Source organism: Dendrobates tinctorius, unplaced genomic scaffold (genome assembly GCF_039654945.1).
Source record: "Dendrobates tinctorius isolate UK_male_01 unplaced genomic scaffold, ASM3965494v1 ptg000003l, whole genome shotgun sequence".
In the NCBI taxonomy this organism is placed as follows: Eukaryota; Metazoa; Chordata; class Amphibia; order Anura; family Dendrobatidae; genus Dendrobates; species Dendrobates tinctorius.
The window spans coordinates 63110001-63131492 of record NW_027361671.1 but is presented as its reverse complement, the minus strand read 5'-3'; the positions used below and the strand labels follow the sequence as shown (position 1 = coordinate 63131492).

At 42.0% G+C, this 21492-nt stretch overlaps 1 protein-coding gene across 1 annotated transcript in view; it reads right to left on the bottom strand.

Annotated features, from left to right (window-relative positions):
* DMXL1 (Dmx like 1) overlaps positions 1–21492 on the bottom strand; it is a 288913-nt gene that overhangs the window by 65824 nt on the left and 201597 nt on the right. Inside the window, exons 9-23 of the mRNA XM_073554312.1 lie at positions 20498–20666; positions 15666–15878; positions 14181–14437; positions 13435–14098; positions 13201–13322; positions 13029–13118; positions 12843–12948; positions 10056–10175; positions 9257–9472; positions 6937–8634; positions 4134–4244; positions 3409–3578; positions 2429–2526; positions 2009–2174; positions 1570–1825 (exon numbers count right to left, since the gene is read on the bottom strand). Of these exons, the coding sequence (XP_073410413.1) occupies positions 1570–1825; positions 2009–2174; positions 2429–2526; positions 3409–3578; positions 4134–4244; positions 6937–8634; positions 9257–9472; positions 10056–10175; positions 12843–12948; positions 13029–13118; positions 13201–13322; positions 13435–14098; positions 14181–14437; positions 15666–15878; positions 20498–20666 (4456 nt within the window). The remainder of the gene's footprint in view (positions 1–1569; positions 1826–2008; positions 2175–2428; positions 2527–3408; positions 3579–4133; positions 4245–6936; positions 8635–9256; positions 9473–10055; positions 10176–12842; positions 12949–13028; positions 13119–13200; positions 13323–13434; positions 14099–14180; positions 14438–15665; positions 15879–20497; positions 20667–21492) is intronic.

The following is a 21492-nucleotide window of genomic DNA, read 5'->3' as shown; positions in this document are numbered from 1 at the left end:
ACCACCAAAGAAACAAAGTCAGATTTCATAGGATAAATCTTTGGTAAAGAACACTTTCTATCATTTGTGTCACCTACTATAATAATTCCCTAATACAGTAACATGAGGCCTGCAGGAAATGGAAAGTTCATAACTCTCTGTCCTATGGATTCCTTGGCAAAAACACAAAGGGTAATTTACAAAACCTTAGTCTGTGACAGCACGGCAGTCATAGGTTGACATAAAACAAGCCCGCAAATGACAGCAGCTCAAGTTTGCAGCATACTGACAACTCCCCGCCATCCTGCATATTCCTGTTTGCACATTGCTACAGCTAAAAGGCCATTTACAAGAAGACCATGAATCATCCTCATCATCATCCCAGGCAGTGAAATTAGACTATTTCTCACATTTCCATGTAACATTTTACACTCAAATAATGGAGCTCTGACTGAATTAAGAAACTGAACGACACAACCTATAAATGTACCCAATAAATGAATAATCTGTCTTAAAGGGGTATTTCCATCTCCAAGATCCTATACCAATATGTAGTAGGTGTAATAAAAATATTAGCAAATAACTACAATTAGAAATATATAGTTTATCTGATTTGCTATGTCTCTTTCCGCATGTGCACGGCATAGCAGGACCTAAGGTATCCATGGTTACTACCACTAACAACTAGCTAGCTGTCACTTTATCAGTGGGCATAACCATGGATACCTATGGTCCTACTAGGACACCTTTAAGCCTTTACATTTTTCCTTCTCTAGCTTCCTCATACAGTTTTCACCTGTAATTTACGATCAGTGGATCTTGTCTACAAGTAGCCATTTTTCTTCGCCAAGATTGAACTATCAAAGACCCTTTGAGAAATAGAAACCTAAAAACATTACCATCTATCTGGAGAACAGAACCCTAAGGCACTTTGCTGTCAATGGAGAGGAGATGAAATTCCCACGATGACCTCTCCACTGATATCAGCATACCACGTGGCATTGTTCTCAAGATAGATGCGGGTCCCATCGATGAGACCTAAATTTACTATACATGGGTATAGCCTGTGAACATGCCATAAGTGTACAAGATCAGAATACCCCTTTGAATAGAGTCTGGCAGCTTTTTAGAACCCCAGCCGCCCAAACACGTGTGTGTAGATTGTAAAAACACGAGTAAATCTATGCCTTTATTGAGCAGAAATGCTACCCTGCTGCAGAGACATTCACTTTAGAAGTGATATGCAAATGAATCTTGGAAGTGTTTAGGGAGGGGCAATGCACTTTCACTGCCTTAACGCCATCTCCCCAACCCCCCTAGGTGACTGACAGTTAGCAACACATCAATCACCTAGTGGAGGGCAGGTTTAGGCAAAGAATGGAGACGGTAGCCAAAGCAGTTCTCTGTCCTGCCCAAAGCATTTCCAGCCTCATTGGCACATCACCTCTAAAGCGCTTTCATCTTCCTCAGAACAGCATTTTTATTTAATAAAGGCCCATGGATTCACTTGTGTTCTTACAACCCACACAGGCACTTTGTTGGGTGGAGTGGGGGTTAAATAGGCTTACATATTTTAAATAAAATATTTACCTTCTTCATCTCTAAACAAATGTTTCAACAGGGTTTCTAATGATTTTTTGTAATTCTCCAAAATCCAGTAAGCCATGCTGCGCACAAAGGGGTCAGGATGCATTGACGACAGAGTGGGCTCTCGGCCAGATGACTCAATGCCAAGTACTCTCTTTTGTAAGATTGATTTATATGTTGATGATTTTTCAAATTCAGATTCATAAAGTCTCGATATCACAAGAGCTAGCTGGATGTCATGTAACTTTTCAAGACAAACCTGGAAAAAAAATAATAGTAAAGCATTACAAACTTCTAACCAATTCATAGAGTACAAGCAGCCGTTCTACTGAACAATGAAAGAAAATCCTTTCTATGTGACCGACAGATGTGATTTTATTAAACGATTATAGAATAGACATTACATGAGTAATTCCTAATGAGAAATCTAATTCCTTCCAACCTCCACAGCATCCTTCAGAGATCCAGCAAGAAGGAAGAAAGCAGCAGAGTGCTCAAAGCGCTGTTTGCCGAGGAGAGAGAACGCATTCTTCAGAGCAGCCTTCCTCCATCTCTCTTCACTGAAGTTGTTTCCAAAAAACTTAGTCATCCTTGCGTCTTTCTGAGACCTAACAAAACAAAGGAAGAAAAAATATTAAAAATGGTAAGCATTGTCCTTGTACACCAGTCTGTATCTGTCTTTCGGCCATAACATTTCCTTACACGTGAGTAGCAGAACTTAGAGATCATTCTCAATACTCTCCATTCTCACACATGTTGACAGGTCCAGTTGAAAAGCAAAATCTCCTTACCCAAACCATTCGGACAAGTCTCCACTAAAAATTACAAACAAGCTTTGCAAAAGTGATAAAATGCAGCTCACCTATATAACCCCCATATTACAGCTTTTTTCTTCATGGCAAGGTAGAATATTGCAGCATCTAAGGGATCGTTATTTCTCTGGAAAGCCGCCTTAGCAATCTGACAATCAGAAATGGAAATAAATAGCATAGTATAAATATCACATAGTGAGGTAAACAGGTCTATAGTTTAGCTGCCATTCATTTACATTAATCACCAGATATCAGAAAACTAGGATGATATCAGTATCCTCTTGCACATTCAAACTATAGCAAAAGTTTTCTTTGCCATTCAAAGCATCTGAGACATAGAATCAGTCCAGGCAGATAATAACCGCACTTACGCACTATTCTCTGCTGTAGTAAGGCTTTTCCATCTTTTACTTGGGAGAATAACTTACAGATTCTGCCCCAGAGCAAGCAATCCGGTGTGAAGTGATTAAGTGTAATGCATGCATATGATTTGGGGAAAGCGAATAGGACGCAGCCCACTACCAAATCTCCTAGTGATAAAGCTGAGAACGCAGGGATCAATGACAAGTCTGCCGAAATCACTACACGTCTTGCATCTCCCACCTGTTGCTATAAAGTAACCAATCACCTGAAGCAAGAATTCGAGTTTCCACAAGACTCCTTAATATTTGCTACCTGATAGCTGACAGAACAGAACGCACTTCTGGAGATCTGCTGGCTGAGTATTTACACCTGTAGCACTTCTGCTCTCAGACACCAGGGGGAGGATGAGGATGGTCCGGAATGAGAATTGAAGTACAGATTTGCAAAGATCTAGTTATTTGTTAAGTGGTGTAGTACAAACGGGGAGTAAAAGGGGTGATCAATAGGATACTTTGCTTCCTGTATCTTAAAATCGCATCACAATAATTCTCAATATGTTAGGAAAAAATAATAATAATCTTTATTTATATAGCACCAACATATTCTGAAGCGCTTTACAGTTTAACAGTTCATACACATGTCAGAAATTGTAGTATTTCCAGTATACCTTTTCAATGCATCTCCGTAAACTGTTTGTGTTTCGGACCCACCAGCCTACCCCCATTGCTCTGAGCTCTGCCCACGTAGGGTCACTTTTCTGCATTGCTGGGAGAGTGGTAAGTAGCTCTTCCTCTGCCACGGAGTGAAAGGCCCAAGCAAAATCGCCTGTAGACAAGCCTAGAAGAGATGATCATAGTTAGAAACTGCATCAGTGTACCAATACACAGACCCAAAAAGTGTACCATAGAGAAACCAGTATAGTAAAAAGAACTTGTCATGAAAAAAGCAGTATTTACCTAGTCCTAGATCCATGGTGGTAATCTAGAGAAAGTACTGTCCCAAACATGCGCAGCTGTCTAACTGGATTGGTCGGCTGCAGGGAGAAAATGACGTTCTATTCCCTAAACGGCCATTCGCTTCCAGTCACTGGGACGGAGACGGCAGTAGTGAGCAGTCATGGCTCCACACAGGGAGAGTGTTGTAATCACCCCCACTGACCCATGACTGGCTTCCTGATCAGTCCCAGAAAACGGCTTTAGTGTCGTGTGTTTCTATTCACACCAACATTTTTCTACGTTCTATGCAATGCATGATCTCTATGATTTATAAGCACATAAAATGGTGAATAACAACTCAAGAACTGAAACAGTGCCGATGGTCAGAGTGACTTACAGCGATTTTCCTTTTACATACCTGTATTTATGGATAAGCAGTACTATACAGCAGAGTTACCTTGATGAGAAAGCTGAGCTCTGTAAGCCGGAGGAAGCGAGGTAGTGAGAAATGTATGAAGACGAACAGACAGGAAAAATTTCAGGCCACATTCATCAAGGGTCTCACCGCCTGTAAGGAACAGTTAATCAATTCATAAGATTACACTGGTTGCACTGGTTTGAGAATAAAATAACATTATTAACAAATATTGATCCCAGACATTAGTAATTAAAAGCACTTTATATAAGAAGAAAACTGACAAGTTTGTTTTGTAAAGTTACTATTAGATTATCAATACACATTAGATGAAAGTTGCCCAGATCCACATTAATCATCCAACGTGTATACGGGTGTCACAAATCATCCCGAATAGCAGATATTCAGGGAAAAGGAAGATCAGGCATGATAACCTTTATTATGCCTTTTTCTCTCTGCCATATGCCGCTGCCATAAGAGTCTGCTGTGGCTTTATTCATCCCGTCAAAATTGAAAACAAATATATGCTCAGACAATTGTGCATGCATGTGTAGAAAGAGTCAAAAGGAATAGCTAAGGTCGCCTATAGCAATAAACAGAAATTTTACTTCAATGTAATCATGGCACATTCCCTAGGACAGTGATGGCGAACCTATGGCACGCGTGCCAGAGAGGGCACGCAGAGTCCTCTCAGCTGGCACGCGGCCTCGCCTCACTATTCCTGAGCTGCAGCTTCCTGCCTCTCACACATTGAGCGGCGCGGTCGCGGAGCTGTACGATGATGTCATCCAGCCGCGGCTGCGCCTCTCAGAGAGGATGGAAGCTGCCGGCGTGCGGAGAGAAGAGTCTGGCCGCTGTGCCAGTGAAGCTGCTGTGGTGTGTGTGGCCACTGTGTTGTGTGTCCGCTGTGGTGTGGTGTGTGTGTGTCAATGATGGGGAGAGGGCCAATGATGCGAGTGATGGGGACAGGGCCAGTGATGGGGACAGGGCCAGTGATGGGGACAGGGCCAGTGATGGGGACAGGGCCAGTGATGGGGACAGGGCCAGTGATGGGGACAGGGCCAGTGATGGGGGTGATGGGGAGAGGGCCAATGATGGGGGTGATGGGTAGAGAGCCAGTGATGGGGAGAGGGTCAGTGATGGGACTGATGGGGAGAGGGTCAGTGATGGGACTGATGGGGGAGGGCCAATGATGGGAGTGATGGGGAGAGGGCCAGTGATGGGACCAATGGGGAGAGGGCCAGTGATGGGACTGATGGGGAGAGGGACAATGATGGGGTGATGGGGAAAATAATCAATTGTGAAAACACAAAACACCATCTTTATATCATATCTGTTGCTGCATTGCTAAATGATTAGCATTTTAGTTAATATGCAAATTAGATGTTAAATGCTATGTCTAGACCTGACAGAGCACTTAAGAAGCCACTGCCTTTTGATTTTGCTTCCCTGCTCAGCTCCAGCCTCTTCACCTCGATTGATAGGTTTGTCACAGTGAGCCATCAATAAAGTGAAAGAGGGTGGTGAAACAACCATAGGAGGCAAAGACTCGGGAAGTGCTCCGACAAACCCAGGACACTTAAAGGGGATGTGCCACCTTAGAGAATATATTTAACTAAGCAGAAAAGGTGGAAATAAATGGTTTTGCAAATTACAGTTATTAAAAACTATCCTCCATTCAAAAACGAACAACCTTTCATTTTCTGAAGTCTGCCCCCTGGTGTTATTCCGTCTGCAAGTATTATCCGTCCTCCCAGTGGCCGATCAGCTGGCCGAGCATGCGAGGTTCATATCATCATAAGAGTTTCCCCTCAGTGTGCACAGCATTTGCTCCCTGCGCTCACCTCACAAAGGTTTGACAGCAAGCATATTGCTGAGACGCACAAAGCGTGTCAGTGATTCACCCGCTGAGCTAACAGGTCTGACCTCTGGGTGAGATTGCACACTGAGGGTGGGGAGTTGGGGTGGGGGGCAGGCTTATGATGATGGGAACTACGCATGCTCGGCCAGCTGATCGGCCACTGGGAGGACGGATTATGCTTGCAGACGGAATAACGAAAGGGGGCAGACTTCAGAGGACGGAAGCTTGTTATTTTTGGAATGGAGCATAATTTTCAATAACAGTAAGTTACAAAGCCATTTATTTCCACCTTTTCTGCTTACTTAAATGTATTATTTATGGTGGCACAACCCCTTTATCAACTAATGTAAAAATTAGTGGAAATGACTTACTCAAAAAATACAGCAAGAGATAGAAGATATAGAGTTGCTGATGGATTCATATTTCTAACACCTGCATGCTTAGATACAAGCTTTTGTGGAAGTTAATATTACTGTCAGGTTTCCTTTAAATTACAGTCGACTGGTCATTTTTGTACAACTATAGATCCCAGAGCCAAATATACGGTATTAGCTTAACATACAGTAAAAGACATTCATTTAACTTACAATGAATAATAAAAAAAAACACAGGCATATGCCAAAAGAGGTCTCATTCTAATGTAAGTTTCTTTTTTCTTTGCATATCAGAAATAAACACTGTTTTTTCACCGGTGTGTTGAATCCGCTTTTCAACCACTTTTGGTCTGTGTGTCAATGTGGCATTACAATTAGTACTTGTTCTAGCCCTAAAAAACCTTGATAAAGCATGTACATAAATTATGGATGTCTGAATGAGGCCCAAGACAGGCATATATTAAGGAATAAAAAAAATAAATTCTGAGTCTAATAAATCACTAGCATGGTTTCAACCCCGCACACCTCTCCCAAGAAAAAAAAAAAAGCAAGAAGCAATAAGAAACTGATGAGCAGACACCTTAGAAAGGTTAAAGCGTATGTGCATTACCTTGACTCCGGTCTCTGCTCTCTCCGATATCTGTACTTGTTGTGGCAATGGTATCTGCCAGGGCCATTAGAGACATCTGCTCGATGCGAGTCAGACCAGGTAAGCTGGAGTGGAGCAAATGTTTAGACAGAACGGTAGAATGTTCTGGGCCAAAGTACGTAGGGCTGTACTGAGACAGATCGATGATTTTCGGCTTAGTGCTTTCTTCTTCGGAGTCCAGGTCTGCAAGCTCATCAGTGCTCAGAGTTGGAGCCTGGAAGAGCTCATCGTAGTTTTCGCCATTTGCATTGCTATCCATTTGCTTGTTGGAGTTGTTGTGGTTGCTGGATTTTTCTATTGTGGATGTGAAAGAGGAATCTTCATCAGCAGCCAGAAGTGCATACAACGGTAAGGGAGGCACAGAGTCAATTTCTGTGTAATCTGCAGTGTCTAGCTTAGTGAAAGTTTTAGGATCTCGAGAAGTGCTTCCACTGGCGCTAATTGAGAGTGATCGGAGCCTGCGCTCCGGGTTGGGTTCATTGTCATTAATAGAGACCACTTCCCCAGCAATGCATTTTACTAGGTGAGAAAGGATAGCTTTCGCTCTGCGCACTTTTCCCAGATCCATTAACTCTATTAATTGCAATGGATGATATTGAGGTAAAATGGGAAATAGCGTATGAGCAGCTTCAAAGAGGCCAGAGTCTTCCATCTCCACAGGGAGATCGTATGCAGTTCTCTTTCCCATAAGTTTTTGTGCTAAGCTAGTCATGGATCTTGTCATGGCTTTCTTTGGTGGATAGAGACCAGATGCAACAGATTGGCTTTGCTTTACCAAATTAGTGATAGATGGGGTGCTTCCATTATAAGAATCTGTGCTGGACGAATCATGCTTAGAGAAAGGCTGCCACTGGGAATAGACATGCATTTCACAATCCATCCCCACAACAAGTATACCATCCCGAACCCAAGACAAGGACACGGGCAAAGGAAGGGAGCCCTCCACAGAAGACACCAAGTCTACACATCTCAACAGTACAAACCTAGGCTGAGATGTGTTTTTGGCTGTATTCCAGAGCTGCAATGCAAAATCTTCCTTACTAGTGTGTTCTGGTAGTTTTCTGGCAACCTGGCCATACATAAGTAGTTTGCAACCAATGCCGATGGTTAGAATGTGTGATCCATCCTCCCTGGACATCCAGTCTAAATGAACCAAGTGTTTTGTGCTTTGTTTCAGATGCTTGTTGGAAGAGAAAAACACATCTTGCTTATTGTAAGCTACAAGATTATTGTCAATACTGATTCCAGTCTCTAGCATTGTACTTAGCTCATCCAAATGAATAGTCTGTTCCAGGATCCAACAAGAGCCACCAGTGGATTCACATTCAAAGACGCTCACATGCATCAAAAATTCATTAGCGGAGTTGCTGGTTTTATTTGGTGTCTGCTTGAATGCTACGGCCAGACAATTTGTGTGCGCACAGCTCACTTCTATGGGCCGGCCGGGTACACTCACTGTGCTGATTTGTAAACCATCCTCATTCAGCAGGGGCCATTCATCCCATGTGTACACAATGCCGTTCTCCACATCAGATGGAGAGAGTGAAAGGTCTGAATCCACTGTGCACCTCCAGAATCTCACTTTACCATCAGAGCAAGAAGTGGCTAATAGGTAAGGAGCGTTACAAACGGGGTATATTGAAGAAGAACTCAGGTGCCCTAAAATGGAAAGAAGTAAATAATCATGGTTAATAAATGTCCATGGAGTTAAGCCTTTTATTGCTCAGGAGCCATTTCTACAGACCGCCAAGCAGTAAATGTAAATCAGTCCACTGATTTTCAGGACATGAACACATTCTTCTCTGATAGCTCTCCCAGGGAAGAACAACAAAGTGATCAACAAGGGGATGATCATCAGTTTGCGTCAGTTTACGTCTAGGTACTGCTTCTCATTAGCCAAGATTAAACTTAACATTCCTTATAGACAGACGGGGCCTCAATGGGTGAGCCACAGTGCGCATTACCCACTGGGCACCCAGAGTCTGCACCATCCTAATACTTATTGTATACTGATCAGCTGTCCTCAGAAGACAGATGTAAACAGGTGTGGAGCTAAATAGCACAGCGCCAACATCTGTTTAGTGGCAACTGCCAGGTACTGCAGATCCAATCCTATTCTAAGCAAGAGCTAAAAACAGCTAATCAGAGAGGACACAGGGTGCTGGGAATGATATGGCTGGAAGAGAGTAGTATCTGTCCCGACACAGGATTGATCCATGGCACACCCTGCATTGTCCTTTTTTTTTTATATTACGGTAATCAAAAATTATAATGTTATTACCTGCAGATGGCTTAACACTAATTATTTCCACATCATCAGGCAAAGGTATTTCTTGGCTATACACAAGCTCTGACGAAAGGGACATTTTGCTGGTACTCTGTAAATTTGCCTTGCAGGTCTGGTATCTTTGAGTAAGGGGAGACTGAACCTTTTCTCCAGCAGCAGAACTATAAGAGTCCTCTCTTGGCGGACTATTTTCACAGACAGATTTTTCCTCTGTAAAATAAAAAGAATGAATAGTAAGGCAATTACATCTATAGATCAGTAATACCAAAACTAGGAATGTGTCAATACTAAACAATTAAAAAAAAATAAAAATATACATTTATTTTTGGGCAGTGGCTTTTTCATAGACCACAGGCGAGCTCGGACGAGGCTACCTTTGAGGAGAACGTTCTTGGCTGATGGCTATCTAATGTATATGGGTGCTAGATTGTTTGGTAAATTCCTTATTAACTCAGAATTGGACGTTTGTTGAATTTCTAATACACCTTTAAACCATCAAGTGCTAATTAAAGTAATGTTTTTCACTTAATTGTCTAAGGGTATCACACTTTAGTGTTTTATATTAGAGATGAGAAATGGATTTATTTTCACTCCTCATCCTCACATTGAATCCCTTGTGATACACTTTTCATTATTAATAATAACAATGGTCAATAAAACAATGAACACCTATTTTATGAGATGCATAATGTAACTAGCGGATTGGTTTCTTGTGGATTTATGAAACAGATATTGAGAACGCTCTTTTAAGCGTGAAGTAATAAAGTGCAGTACTGTACAGAAAATAACATACCTAGAGAAACAGGGATAGACTTCAGGTGTAATTTCCACATATGCAACACAGAGTGCTTGTATTTTGTGCATTCAATAACCACCAAGTAGAATTTTTCAGAAAATCCACTCTGGGAGTTTTCTATGGGAGAAAAAATAAGGAATGAAAAGTTAGTGCATCTGCAATAAATAACTAGGCCTGAAATGTCCAAATGTTTTGGCCTGCTATGGTAATCATTTCAGGAAACGAAAGACCTGATTGTAGTAAGCCTGGTGATTATTTACAGAGTTAAAACACAGGATTAAAATAACCGTCCTCAAAGACAGTCACATGCGCCCGCTTGTGGTCACACTTCCTGCCATGCCGCTCCGTTTTCTCACATCAACTTGTACAATGAAATCTTTGTTTTTATCATTCATGCCCATAAGTGACATTTTCTGTGTGTTCTGTGTTGTTTTAGTGGCAATCTACTGATTTACCCTGCACTTCAGGAGATCCTTTGGTAGCATTTACCATCCTGCTTTAAAATAAAGACTTCACATTTTAATACCTATATTTAGTATGGAGGAAAAAACAAAGTAATGCCTGGAAATAATGACAAATTCTCAAGAACAGCATCAGAAAGTGCCATAAAGGCATATATTTATATAGTACAGCTTTTAATACAAATTACAAGCGAACAATTTCACTCATATCTTTACAATGGTCAAACACTGCAAACTGTTACTCAATCATACCATAGTCTAAATGACACTTGGCTGTTATACTAGGCCACCAGGTTTTTGTTATGTAATCTGAGAGCACCATGATGTAGGGGAAGAGAGCTTGATTTCAGGAATGTGTCAGGCTGCGTTTTGGTGTTTCAATACAATAAGTTTTTTTACCATGCTTCCTAGTCCAAAAACACCATCAGCACTGATAAGCAGCTTTCAATATACAATGTGCACAAAAGCTACTAATCACTGGTATGGATGGGGTTTTATACAGCTCGGCATTCAGAGCTCTGCTAGATCTGCAGCAGAGTAAAATGTACCGTATATACTCGCGCATAAGCTGAGATTTTCAGCCCCCCCCCCCCACACACACCGGCTTATACGCGAGTCATATGACGGGGGAGCGGGGGTGTCAGGTCATACTTACCCCCTCCTGGCGTGGTCTCTGCAGCTGATATAAAAATGGCCCTGAAGCAACTAAGCTTCAAAAACTAAGTCAGCACTCAGGGACTTTCAGAAGACAGAGCTAACGGAACACTGCACACTCCAGCAGGGAGTGGCAGAATCCAAAAACCAAGAAAAACAAAAACAAATCTTAAATGCAAAAAGGCAAAACAGAAAACTTAGCTTTAGGAGAGCAGGAATCAGACTGGTGTCCAAGAGTCCACAGAGAAATCACCCGCAGGGCAGAAAGGGCGTAGGCTGCCTTAAATCCAGTCAGTGACTCCACTCAGCCAATCGTCTTCATTAGTCCCAGGTGCCTGATAATCAGGCTCACTACTTTCCTTCACTAGAACAGGGAGTTCACCAGGCCTCAGTGACGGAGGGGAAAATGAACTCACAACACCGCTCATTAAAGACACAAATATGCGCATATTCATGTCTTTAATGAGCGGTATCATGTGACTGCTGCAGGAAGGAAGGGAGATCCTGGGAGAATGGGGCTGCAGAGACCGTGCCAGTAGGGGGTAAGTATATGCTATATTCATTGTCCCCGTTCCCACGCTGCTCGCCGCTACCTGCAGCGTCCTTTGTCAGTGATGTTCAGGTCAGAGGATGAGGTGACGTAGTTAGTGCACGCCGCGCCCTCTGCTGCCTGAACGTCACTGAGAGATGATGTGGCAGGCAGAGGCGAGCAGCGTGGGAACGGGGAAAGGTGAATATCTCAGGTGCTGGGTCCTGAGCCAGCAGCGACACCGGCACCTGGCCCCCAGCGACGGAGAGGTATGTCATTTTTTTTTTTTTAATTTGCAGCAGCAGCATATGGGGATTATTCTATGGAGCATCTTATGGGGGCTTTGTATAGAGCATCTTATGGGGGGCATATTCAATGGAGCATCTAATGGGGGCTTAATCTGTGGAGCATCTTATGGGGGCATATTCTATGGAGCATCTTATGGGGGCCTATTCTGTGGAGCATCTTATGGGGGCATAATCTATGGAGCATCTTATGGGGCACATTCTATGGAGCATCTTATGGGGCAGCATATTCTATGGAGCATCTTATGTGGAAATTATTAACCTTTGTGCAGCATTACTTTGGGTGTATTTTGTATGGAGCATCTTATGGGGCCATCATGAACTGTATGGAGCATTATATGGGGCTCCTGATTCAATTTGGATATTCAAAAACATTTAACCTACTGATGTCTCAATTAATTTTACTTTTATTGGTATCTTTTTATTTTTGAAATTTACCAGTAGCTGCTGCATTTTCCACCCTAGGCTTATATGCGAGTCAGTAAGTTTTCCCAGTTTTTGTGGCAAAATTAAGGGGGTCGGCTTATACACGGGTCGGCTTATACACGAGTATATACATTATTTGTATAATAACTGCTATATCCAGTACACTAAGTGACACATTTCTGGAATCAGGGTCTTGGTCCCCACCGAATGCTGCTGTCAAGTTTACATGGCAAATACCTGCTGACAGTTTCCATTTAAGCTACAACATATTCTTAATCTTTCACAAATTCACACTAGAAAATGTTTCCTAAAAACACCATTCTGTAAAACACAGATATTACTTATCGGCAGCTTACTTGCAACTCAGAAAACTACAGCTACACTTAGCTAAACTAAAACAGCATATTACCAGAATCCGACAGAAGACCACTGATTCCAGAAGAAACAGTTTTCTTTAGATTTCCCAGTATGAAGTCTTCTTGAAAGACGTGCAATAGTTGAGTTTTTCTGCCATGCTAAGCATAGGAGAAGTATTAGCAAAAATGAAATTAGGCGTTTGCAGCATATGTAATGATTTACATCTATCTAAGCTTACCAAGTTGGTAATGGCATCAAGTTCGATAATGCAACCTGGTCTAGCGGTGGATTGTTGACTAATGATGTTGAAAACCTCCCCAACGTATTTCTGAAATCAGGTGTTATAACCGAGATTAATAAGGCCACCTTCATGATCCACTGAGACAAGCACATCAGACTGCAGCACTTACAGAGATATCAGGGTTGGACAGCTCACACAGCAGCTTCTTAGCATCGATCACCGCTTGATATAACCTTAAATTCTGGCCATCGCTTGCAACAAAACATGCACTCGGGGAATTGCAGTATGTTCCTGAAATTCAGACATGTGACGTCATTAAGCTGGTATACTTTATCATAGCCACAATTTATCAGCAATAGCAGCTAGTAACATCTCTTCAAATGGGATACATAAAGGTGCTCACCTAAGCAATGGCTTGGTATAAGAGTGGGCAACCAAGCAACATTTGAGAAAGCAGAAACGTGAAGAGAATTAATACGAGCCAGCTCAGAAACTCCACCAGAAAAAGACAAAGGTCCAACAGGGTCCACCCTCCAAAGGATGAGCTCACTATACACTGCATTTGGATCTTGCCAAGTTTTGTCTTCGACCCCATTTTGATTACAATTAGGATCTGCTTGTGCCTCTTTGCCACCATCATCTTCTACTGGGTGCAGAGCGTTGTGGTGAGACGTTGTCAGCAGAAGTGGCAGCACCGAATGGCAGGCTAGGTCACTGAGATGAAAGCGATGACCACAGTATCTAGATTTGTGAGAAATGCTGAGCACGGTTGAAAAGGCAGATTCCTCGGCAAAGCTGACCTGCCACTGATTTAGTGACCCATCAGCATGCTTAGAGATCATCAAGACATTAGGAGTGAAAATGCTCAATTTCAGACTGCTAGAGGACTTATTTTGGCCAGAAGATATCAGCATTGAAGAAGAATGCGCCATACTGGGAGGCTTTTGTTTTCCCTGCTGAATAGCCAAGTCTACATTTCTTGTACTGGCATACAGCACAATGCTTCTGCAAAGAGAATTTGCGTCCCCAGTCGGGAAAGCCACAGGAATTCTACATGAGAAGGACACCTATTAAAAGAAAAAAGGGTCTGAGGTTCATAAAATCTTCTAATAATTAGCAATCCGATGAAAGAAAATTAGCAGAGCTAACCTGCACTTGACGAAACATGCCAGGCTGGTATTCATCCAGCCAATCAACATGCCACACCAGCAGAGAGCCATCAACGGGATGAATACTGAATAACATGTCAGGGTTCTTGTTCCATTCGGACAGCAGGACTTCAATCTCATGGTCAATAACGGATGACGGGAAGGAAACAAAGTTAGAATTTGTCACAGCCTTTTCACCATTCACTTCTTTCTGGTCAGTGACCACTTTGGCATCGATTTCCCCAATATAATCGTTTTCTAAAACAAAAGAAAAAAAAAAAAAAAAAGAAAACACAGACTAATATTTTATTTATGGGTCTTACAGAAAAAATAAGAAAAGAAGCAGCATCGTATTTAAGAAACTGGGCGCAAGTGAAATGCAACTTAGTTGCAGTGGAAACCATACAATTGCCAGGAGTTTATCGTGTACGAGTTCATATCTAATTGACAAGTCCCATGCATGATAGATTCTGGGTGTGGTTAAAACCCAGCATAAAAGAGCAGCACACCACGCCAGATAGAGTGACTGCACACTTAAAATTTAATGTTAGAAAATCCCTTTAATCTCCCGTCCAACCTATGTGACTGCAGACTTGTGAATCCTCACATTGCCGATGCCGGCAGTAGGCGATCATGAGACCGCAGGTATGCGATATTCACACTTACGGCCACATTCCGAATAGACTGTTTCTGGCTTCACTCAATATATTTGCATTGATCAAGCCACACCCATCTAGTTAGAATGTATCAGATTATGCATGCCTGTGGTCACATGACCTCCCAATACCAGCAAAACGTCACAGCACACAGTATGGGTACCGTTACACTTAGCGATGCACCAGCGATCCCGACCACGATATGACCTGGTCAGGATCGCTGGTACATCGCTAAGTGGTCGCTAGTGAGCTGCCAAACAGGCAGATCTCACCAGCGACATAGCAGCGGTCGGGGGTCGCTACTTACCTGTCAGACGCGGCGATCCTGACGTCCTCCCGCCCGTGTCGCTCGTTGCCACAGCAGGAAGCCCAGCAGGAAGTGGCCAACGAGAAACGGCCCAGGACATTCTCGCGCGATCAGCGATAATCAGCGGGGGAGCCGGTCGGCGTAAGTATCACACATAGCGATATCGCTAGCAATATCGCTGCTGCGTCACAAAACCACTGATGTTATAGCGATATTGCTAGCGATATCGCTTTGTGTAACGGGCCCTTATGTCTACAGGCACATAAAGTGACTGCAGACTTGTAGTTTAAGACCGGATAAACCCATTAAAAAAGTGGGTGTGAGGTACCCATGATGTATTCCCTTGATTTATCTGCGCTAGTTATACGCCTATAGCCTTTTAGTTTAATCTTCACTCATTTCAGGTAGATACCGTAATTTGCATGCTCTGGATCCAATTACCAGTTTTGACCTCAAGTCGAATATTCAATGAAAGTCTAGGAAAAAATACTATTAGCTAGACAGATGTCCATAAAAGACAAACCTTCATCTGAGTTTCTCTCAGCTTGGTGCATTTCATCAGTACTGGCCTCTGACGACTGCTGGTCAAAACTTTTCTTTAATTGTTGGAGGAAGACTTCCATAGATAAGGAAAAATGCAACTCCTTGTTATTTAGCCAATGTACAACAAAAGGTCCATTTTTTTCTTCAGTCTCTCCAAGACTCATAGATGATATGGAAGGAAGAAGAGGAATGTCTGAGGGGATAACCAGAAAACTCAATAAAAAGCAGAATACAGTGTTCTTAAAGCTAATTCAGAAAGAAAAAAAAGCTGAAGAAAAAAACAAACACAAAAACTGGCTCTCGGGTAGAATACTACAAAAACTACATTTTTTTTTACTAGCAATTTACCAACATATAAAAAAAGGTGGTGAAAAAAGTAAATGGTGCGATCCTTCACATAATATCACAACATGAAACATAATTAAAATTTTTTTAACAATATCAGGGTCCATTATAACTCATGCAGAATATGCATCTATTCCCATTTTATGATTAACCCTTTTTCGATGTGTGACTGTCTGACGTGTGTCACATGCTGGGTATAGGGACATGAAACCAGCTTTGTTGAAGCAGAAATGAATAAAAAGTTGTGGCTTTTGGAATAAGGGGAGGAAAAGCAAAAGCACCCAGTCATCAAGGCATTAAAGCAAAACTGTGTGCACCAATTAATATCTGTTTGATTAGCTAGTAACAATATGATTAATTCATAAAAAAAATAATTCCCATGGACTCATGATTGAGTCCCATCAAATTATGTGTTGTTACTGATTATTAGAATTTTGCAAAACTAGATTCAATAAAGAGCAATTCACAAAGCAACAACTCATGCCATTTACCAGAGGTCCCCCATGATTATATACGGACCACTCTGGACAGTCTATACGGCATAAAAATGATGGAAGGGCCCTTTATAAAATGGATCGAACAAGCCATAAATTTACTTGGAGACAAGCTTATACAAAATGGTAGAAACGGTCTTAAACTTTCTTATAACAAGTTACTTTGCTGAACTTTGTGGTCCAATATAAAAATATGGTCTACATCTGATGATGAGGCTATACTGCAACTCTGCCTGATTTATTTTCACCTGCCAGGTCAGTCCTGTAGCGTAAATGCGATTATTGTGAAGAGGAGTTAGGCTATGTCCGCACCTTGAGTATTTGCTTGCAGAAATTTCTGCAAGGTTTCTGCATATCTTGGCAGCAAAAACGCTGAGGCAAAAATATGTTTGACGCAATTTTTGGTGCATATTTGCCGCGGTTCTGGATGCGTTTTTGTACAGTAATGAAGGCTTTTTTGAGATAAAGATACTAAAAAAAAAATTTTGTGATGTAATTTCTTGGTTCAACACCAACTTTTTCATTCTGATGCAAGTAGCATAAGAGTAATAGATTGACACCAAGCCCTAGGCTTAGTAATGAAAAGGTGTCAGCCCGACACCCTCATAACTAATAGGTTCTGAATTCGATAGGGAGCGAATATTGTTTTTGCAATATTTGTCGAACACAGCCAAATTGCTGGGAATAGAAATTACCAAATACGTTTGGAACCGATCAACAAACACATTCGGCACGAATAGGGTACAAATATGGCATATTCAGTTTCGGCAACCGAATCCGAACAAATTCACTCAAATCTAATTACTAAGCAGGTAAGTAAACATCCGTTGGAACCGTTTTTTTGTGGATCCGCCAATTTTTTTTCGTCCGTCGACATGCCTGGACGGACCTTGCAACGTTTTTTTTTTTTGCTGCAGGATCCGCATTTTACAGTGCGCATATCCGGAGGAAGGAATTCAGCCGGAATTTTAACCCTGAAATCCTTTCTGGCGGACGGAAAAATCACTCTCTCTCTCTCCTTCCCGGACTGCGGTTCCTTTAAAATTCTGCATTCAGCGGATCCGTAAAAAAAAAACGGTCCGGTGGTATCCGTTTGCATCAGTTACAAACGGATACTCTTTCCGCCATTTTGGCGGATTTTAACTGAGAAGAAAAAACGTATGTGTGAAAGAGGCCTTAACAGAATGAACCTACATAGGCTGGAACAAGCTACATGGGTTTCCACATAAATTTCCTAATCAGCAGAGGGAAAGCAGACGGCTGATGTTAATATTCAAGGAAGGAACCAACAGCAACAAAGGTTCCCAGACTATTAATATCAGCTCGCAGCTGTCGGATTAGCCTTTACTGGCTAGTTTACAGGGGGTCCCCAGAAAATAAGTGGCATAGGTTCCCCCTATAAAATCTAACCAGCACAGGCTATGCAGATAGCTGTGGGTTGATGTTAATAGCATAGAAAGGGAACTGGGATAATGCCCCCCCACCCCCAGGCTAAAAACATCAGCTCTCAGCCTCCAGCCTCTCCAGAAAAAGCACATATATGCATATATAAGACGCAACAAATCTGGCGCTTAGTTTCGCGCTTCACACTTGCCCTGTAGCGGTGGCAAGTGGAGTGATGGTTTGGGGGGGGGTTGATGTCACCTTTGTATCGTCAAGTGACATCAAGCCCACAGGTTAGTAATGGAGAGGCGTCTATATGACGCCTCCATTACTAACCCCATAGTGATATTATAAAAACACACACACACAAAATAGTCCTTTATTTGACATAACAGACTCCTTTAATAAATCTAAATTAAACTATACTCACTGAACGCCTAATCCACTGTTACTAATGTCTCCTGCAATGACTGCTCTATATGACAGCCAGCGATACATTGACAGGAGGTAATCGCTCCCGAAGTGTTTCACTGAGCTGCAGTGACAGAGTTCACAGAGTTCATCAGCTGATAAGCTCAGATGATCTGACTTACGGCATCACTGCTACGTGAGAAAGCTCTCACCCAGCAGTGGTGCCATAAGGGAGATCACATGAGCTGATCAGCTGATGAACTCCGGTGAACTCAGTGATACATCGCAGGAGCGATGACGCTTCTATCAGTGTATCGCTGGCGGCCATGTAGAGCAGTCACATCTCCTAATGTGACAGTTCTACATATGACATCGCTGTGGGACACTCAGGATTATGTGGACTACGGCGGACAGGTGAATATATGGTAGTTTATTATTTTAGATTTTTTTTCTAGGAGACATGGCATCAGGGATGAGGCATTAAAGTGAGTATATGTTGCTTTTTTATTTTACCTTTTTTCTAGGAGATGAGGGGGTTGGGGATTTTGCATTAGGCGAGTATGATGTGCTTTTATTTTTAAAATTTTTATGTATGTAGTTATTTTACATGTTGTGTTTTTTTTTTTTGCTCTTTTTTTTAAAGCATGAGTAAAGGCGCCGGCTCATCAGCGGCTCCTGCCATCCTTGTTCTCAGTGACAGCAGATGTAGGCTGATGGGAAGAGAAGTCTCATCAGCCCACGCCTGCTGACCAGCGGTAAGCATTTTACCGTGGGTCACAGCATCTCTGCGGGGTCACGCAGACATCTGACAGCGTGTCCGCGTAGCGCTCAGATCGACGGCCTTACCGGCAGTAGCGTTTTAGCCGATAATAACCACAGCGACGGGGTTTACCACGCTGTCACACAGATGACAGCGTGGGAAACACCATAAGAAGATGGTAAAAACGCAAACAGAAACTCAGCAAATCCGCAAACATTTTTAGACATGCGTTTTAGCTGAGGATTTGACGGACTCAATTGAAGTCAATGTGTGGGAAATGCTGCAGAAATGCACAAAGAATTGACATGCTGCAGAAAAAAAACCCACTGCAAAATACTCAAAGGAAATTTACTAATCATGTGCACAACACTTCAGTATTGTCATTTAATTAGCTTGCATAAGGTTTCCATAGCGTTTTAGGCCTATTTCCGTGCGGAAAAAAGCATCAAAAACGCACGGTGTGCAGATAGCTTAAGAATGGCTTAGACATGATGAAGCAGGCCGTGCAAATTCACAGGTTAGGCAGTGTGTAAAATGTAAATATCCCTCATCCTCTGTAATATCACTCACTACTGAGCTTCAAATATCCTCCAGAAGAGACACCAGCACAAGATGCGTGCATGAGATTTGTTTCCATGGTGGAGCAGATACACAAGCCTAAGATTACCATGCACAATTCCAATGTCAGCTGGAGAGCTATAAATCACACAACCATGAACTCTAGAGCCATGGAGACATGATCTCTACAGTGATGAAGGGTCACTGTCTGATGGACTGAAAAAATACGACCTCTGTAATATGCATAGTCTACTGTAATACTTGGTGGATGAGGGATAATGTTATGGGGCTCTGCAAGGTTCATGCTAAGCCCCTTCTTTCCCATGAAAACACGGTGCAGTGCATAATGACATTGTGGACAGCCAAACGCTTCAAAATTTTTTTAGTAATGATCTGGGAAAGCCCTGTCCTGTTCTATCTTGACTGCATTCCTGTACAAAAAGTCTCCAGTCATTAATGAGTTGCCTGTGGCTCTGATATCATTCAGTCCCACCGATCTGATATTCATGACATATGCTAAATATAGGTTAACACCAGGCAATGCCACAGATTAGCCAAAACTAGCTACGGCTAGATGTAAACTTTGTACAGAGCAGAACATCTCTCCGTACACTACGGTCATGAACTCAGATGAGCCCCTATTCAATGGAAAAGGAGATGAGCTGCTGCCTTCAGATGCACTAATAAATCACATGTTGCACTTATGCAAGAGACAGACATCTAGTATTTCTATCACTGCAAGGACAGAAGATCTGTGATGCAAGACAAATAAAATGGAGACAAAACATAAAACAGTCAAGGTACAAAACTATTTTTAGCAATACTACAGATATAACACTTCATAAGATCTACAGAACTCACCTGTGGCTGGATTGATGCTGGCCGCAATGTGAAAGTGACACAGAGCATTGCCATTGAAGGGTGTATTCCGATGAACCTCGTGAGCATCCTGCTGGTGAGGAGGGTATCCAGTGTGTGCTACCAGTGCTAAAGACCGTCTCCTTCCTCTGCGGAAATGCCTCAAATTCAACTGTGCAGTGAAAAGTGTAATATTGTATTTATGCTTTTTTATAGCATTTTCACATTTAAAAAAAAAACTTGTAATGAGTCAAACTCTAATATCACATTCAAAATGCCATTAAAAACCATCTTCAGCGCAAGCAAGAACAAGGAATCTTGGTTTGTGATATTACACACAACCACAGATCTGTTCTCAATATCATCAAGTGTGAGTGGGAATACACCAGAAGACTAAAGGATTTACACAACCCTACATCCACAGAAGATACGTGGTTAGTTCTCCAAGATGTTTGGAACATCCTGCCTTAAAGTTCCTTCAAAAACCATGTGCAAGTGGACCTAGAAGAATAGAAGCTTTGACATTGTTTGAAATGCAAAGAGCTGTCACACCAAATATTGATTTGATTCAGATATCTTTTTTCCATTCACTGTCCACATTGGTTGAAAATAAACTAAACTGCTAACATTTCTATTTTTGAATGCACTCTTACAAAGTAGCATTAAGAGACCACCACATCAAATTCCTGTCATAGACAGCCCATTCTCCAGACCTGAACCCCATTGAAAACCTCTGGAATATAAATCAAGAGGATAATGGATAGTTACAAGCCATCAAAGAACAACTGATTAAATTTTTGCATCAGGACGAGCGTGAAAGACTGGTGGCAAGCATGCCAAGAGGCATGAAAGCTGTTTTTATAAATCATGGTTATTCCACAAATTATTGATTTCTGAACTCTTCCTGAGTTAAAACATTAGTATTGTTGTTTCTAAATGATTATGAACTTGTTTTCTTTGCATTATTTGAGGTCTGAAACCACTGTTTTTTGTTACTT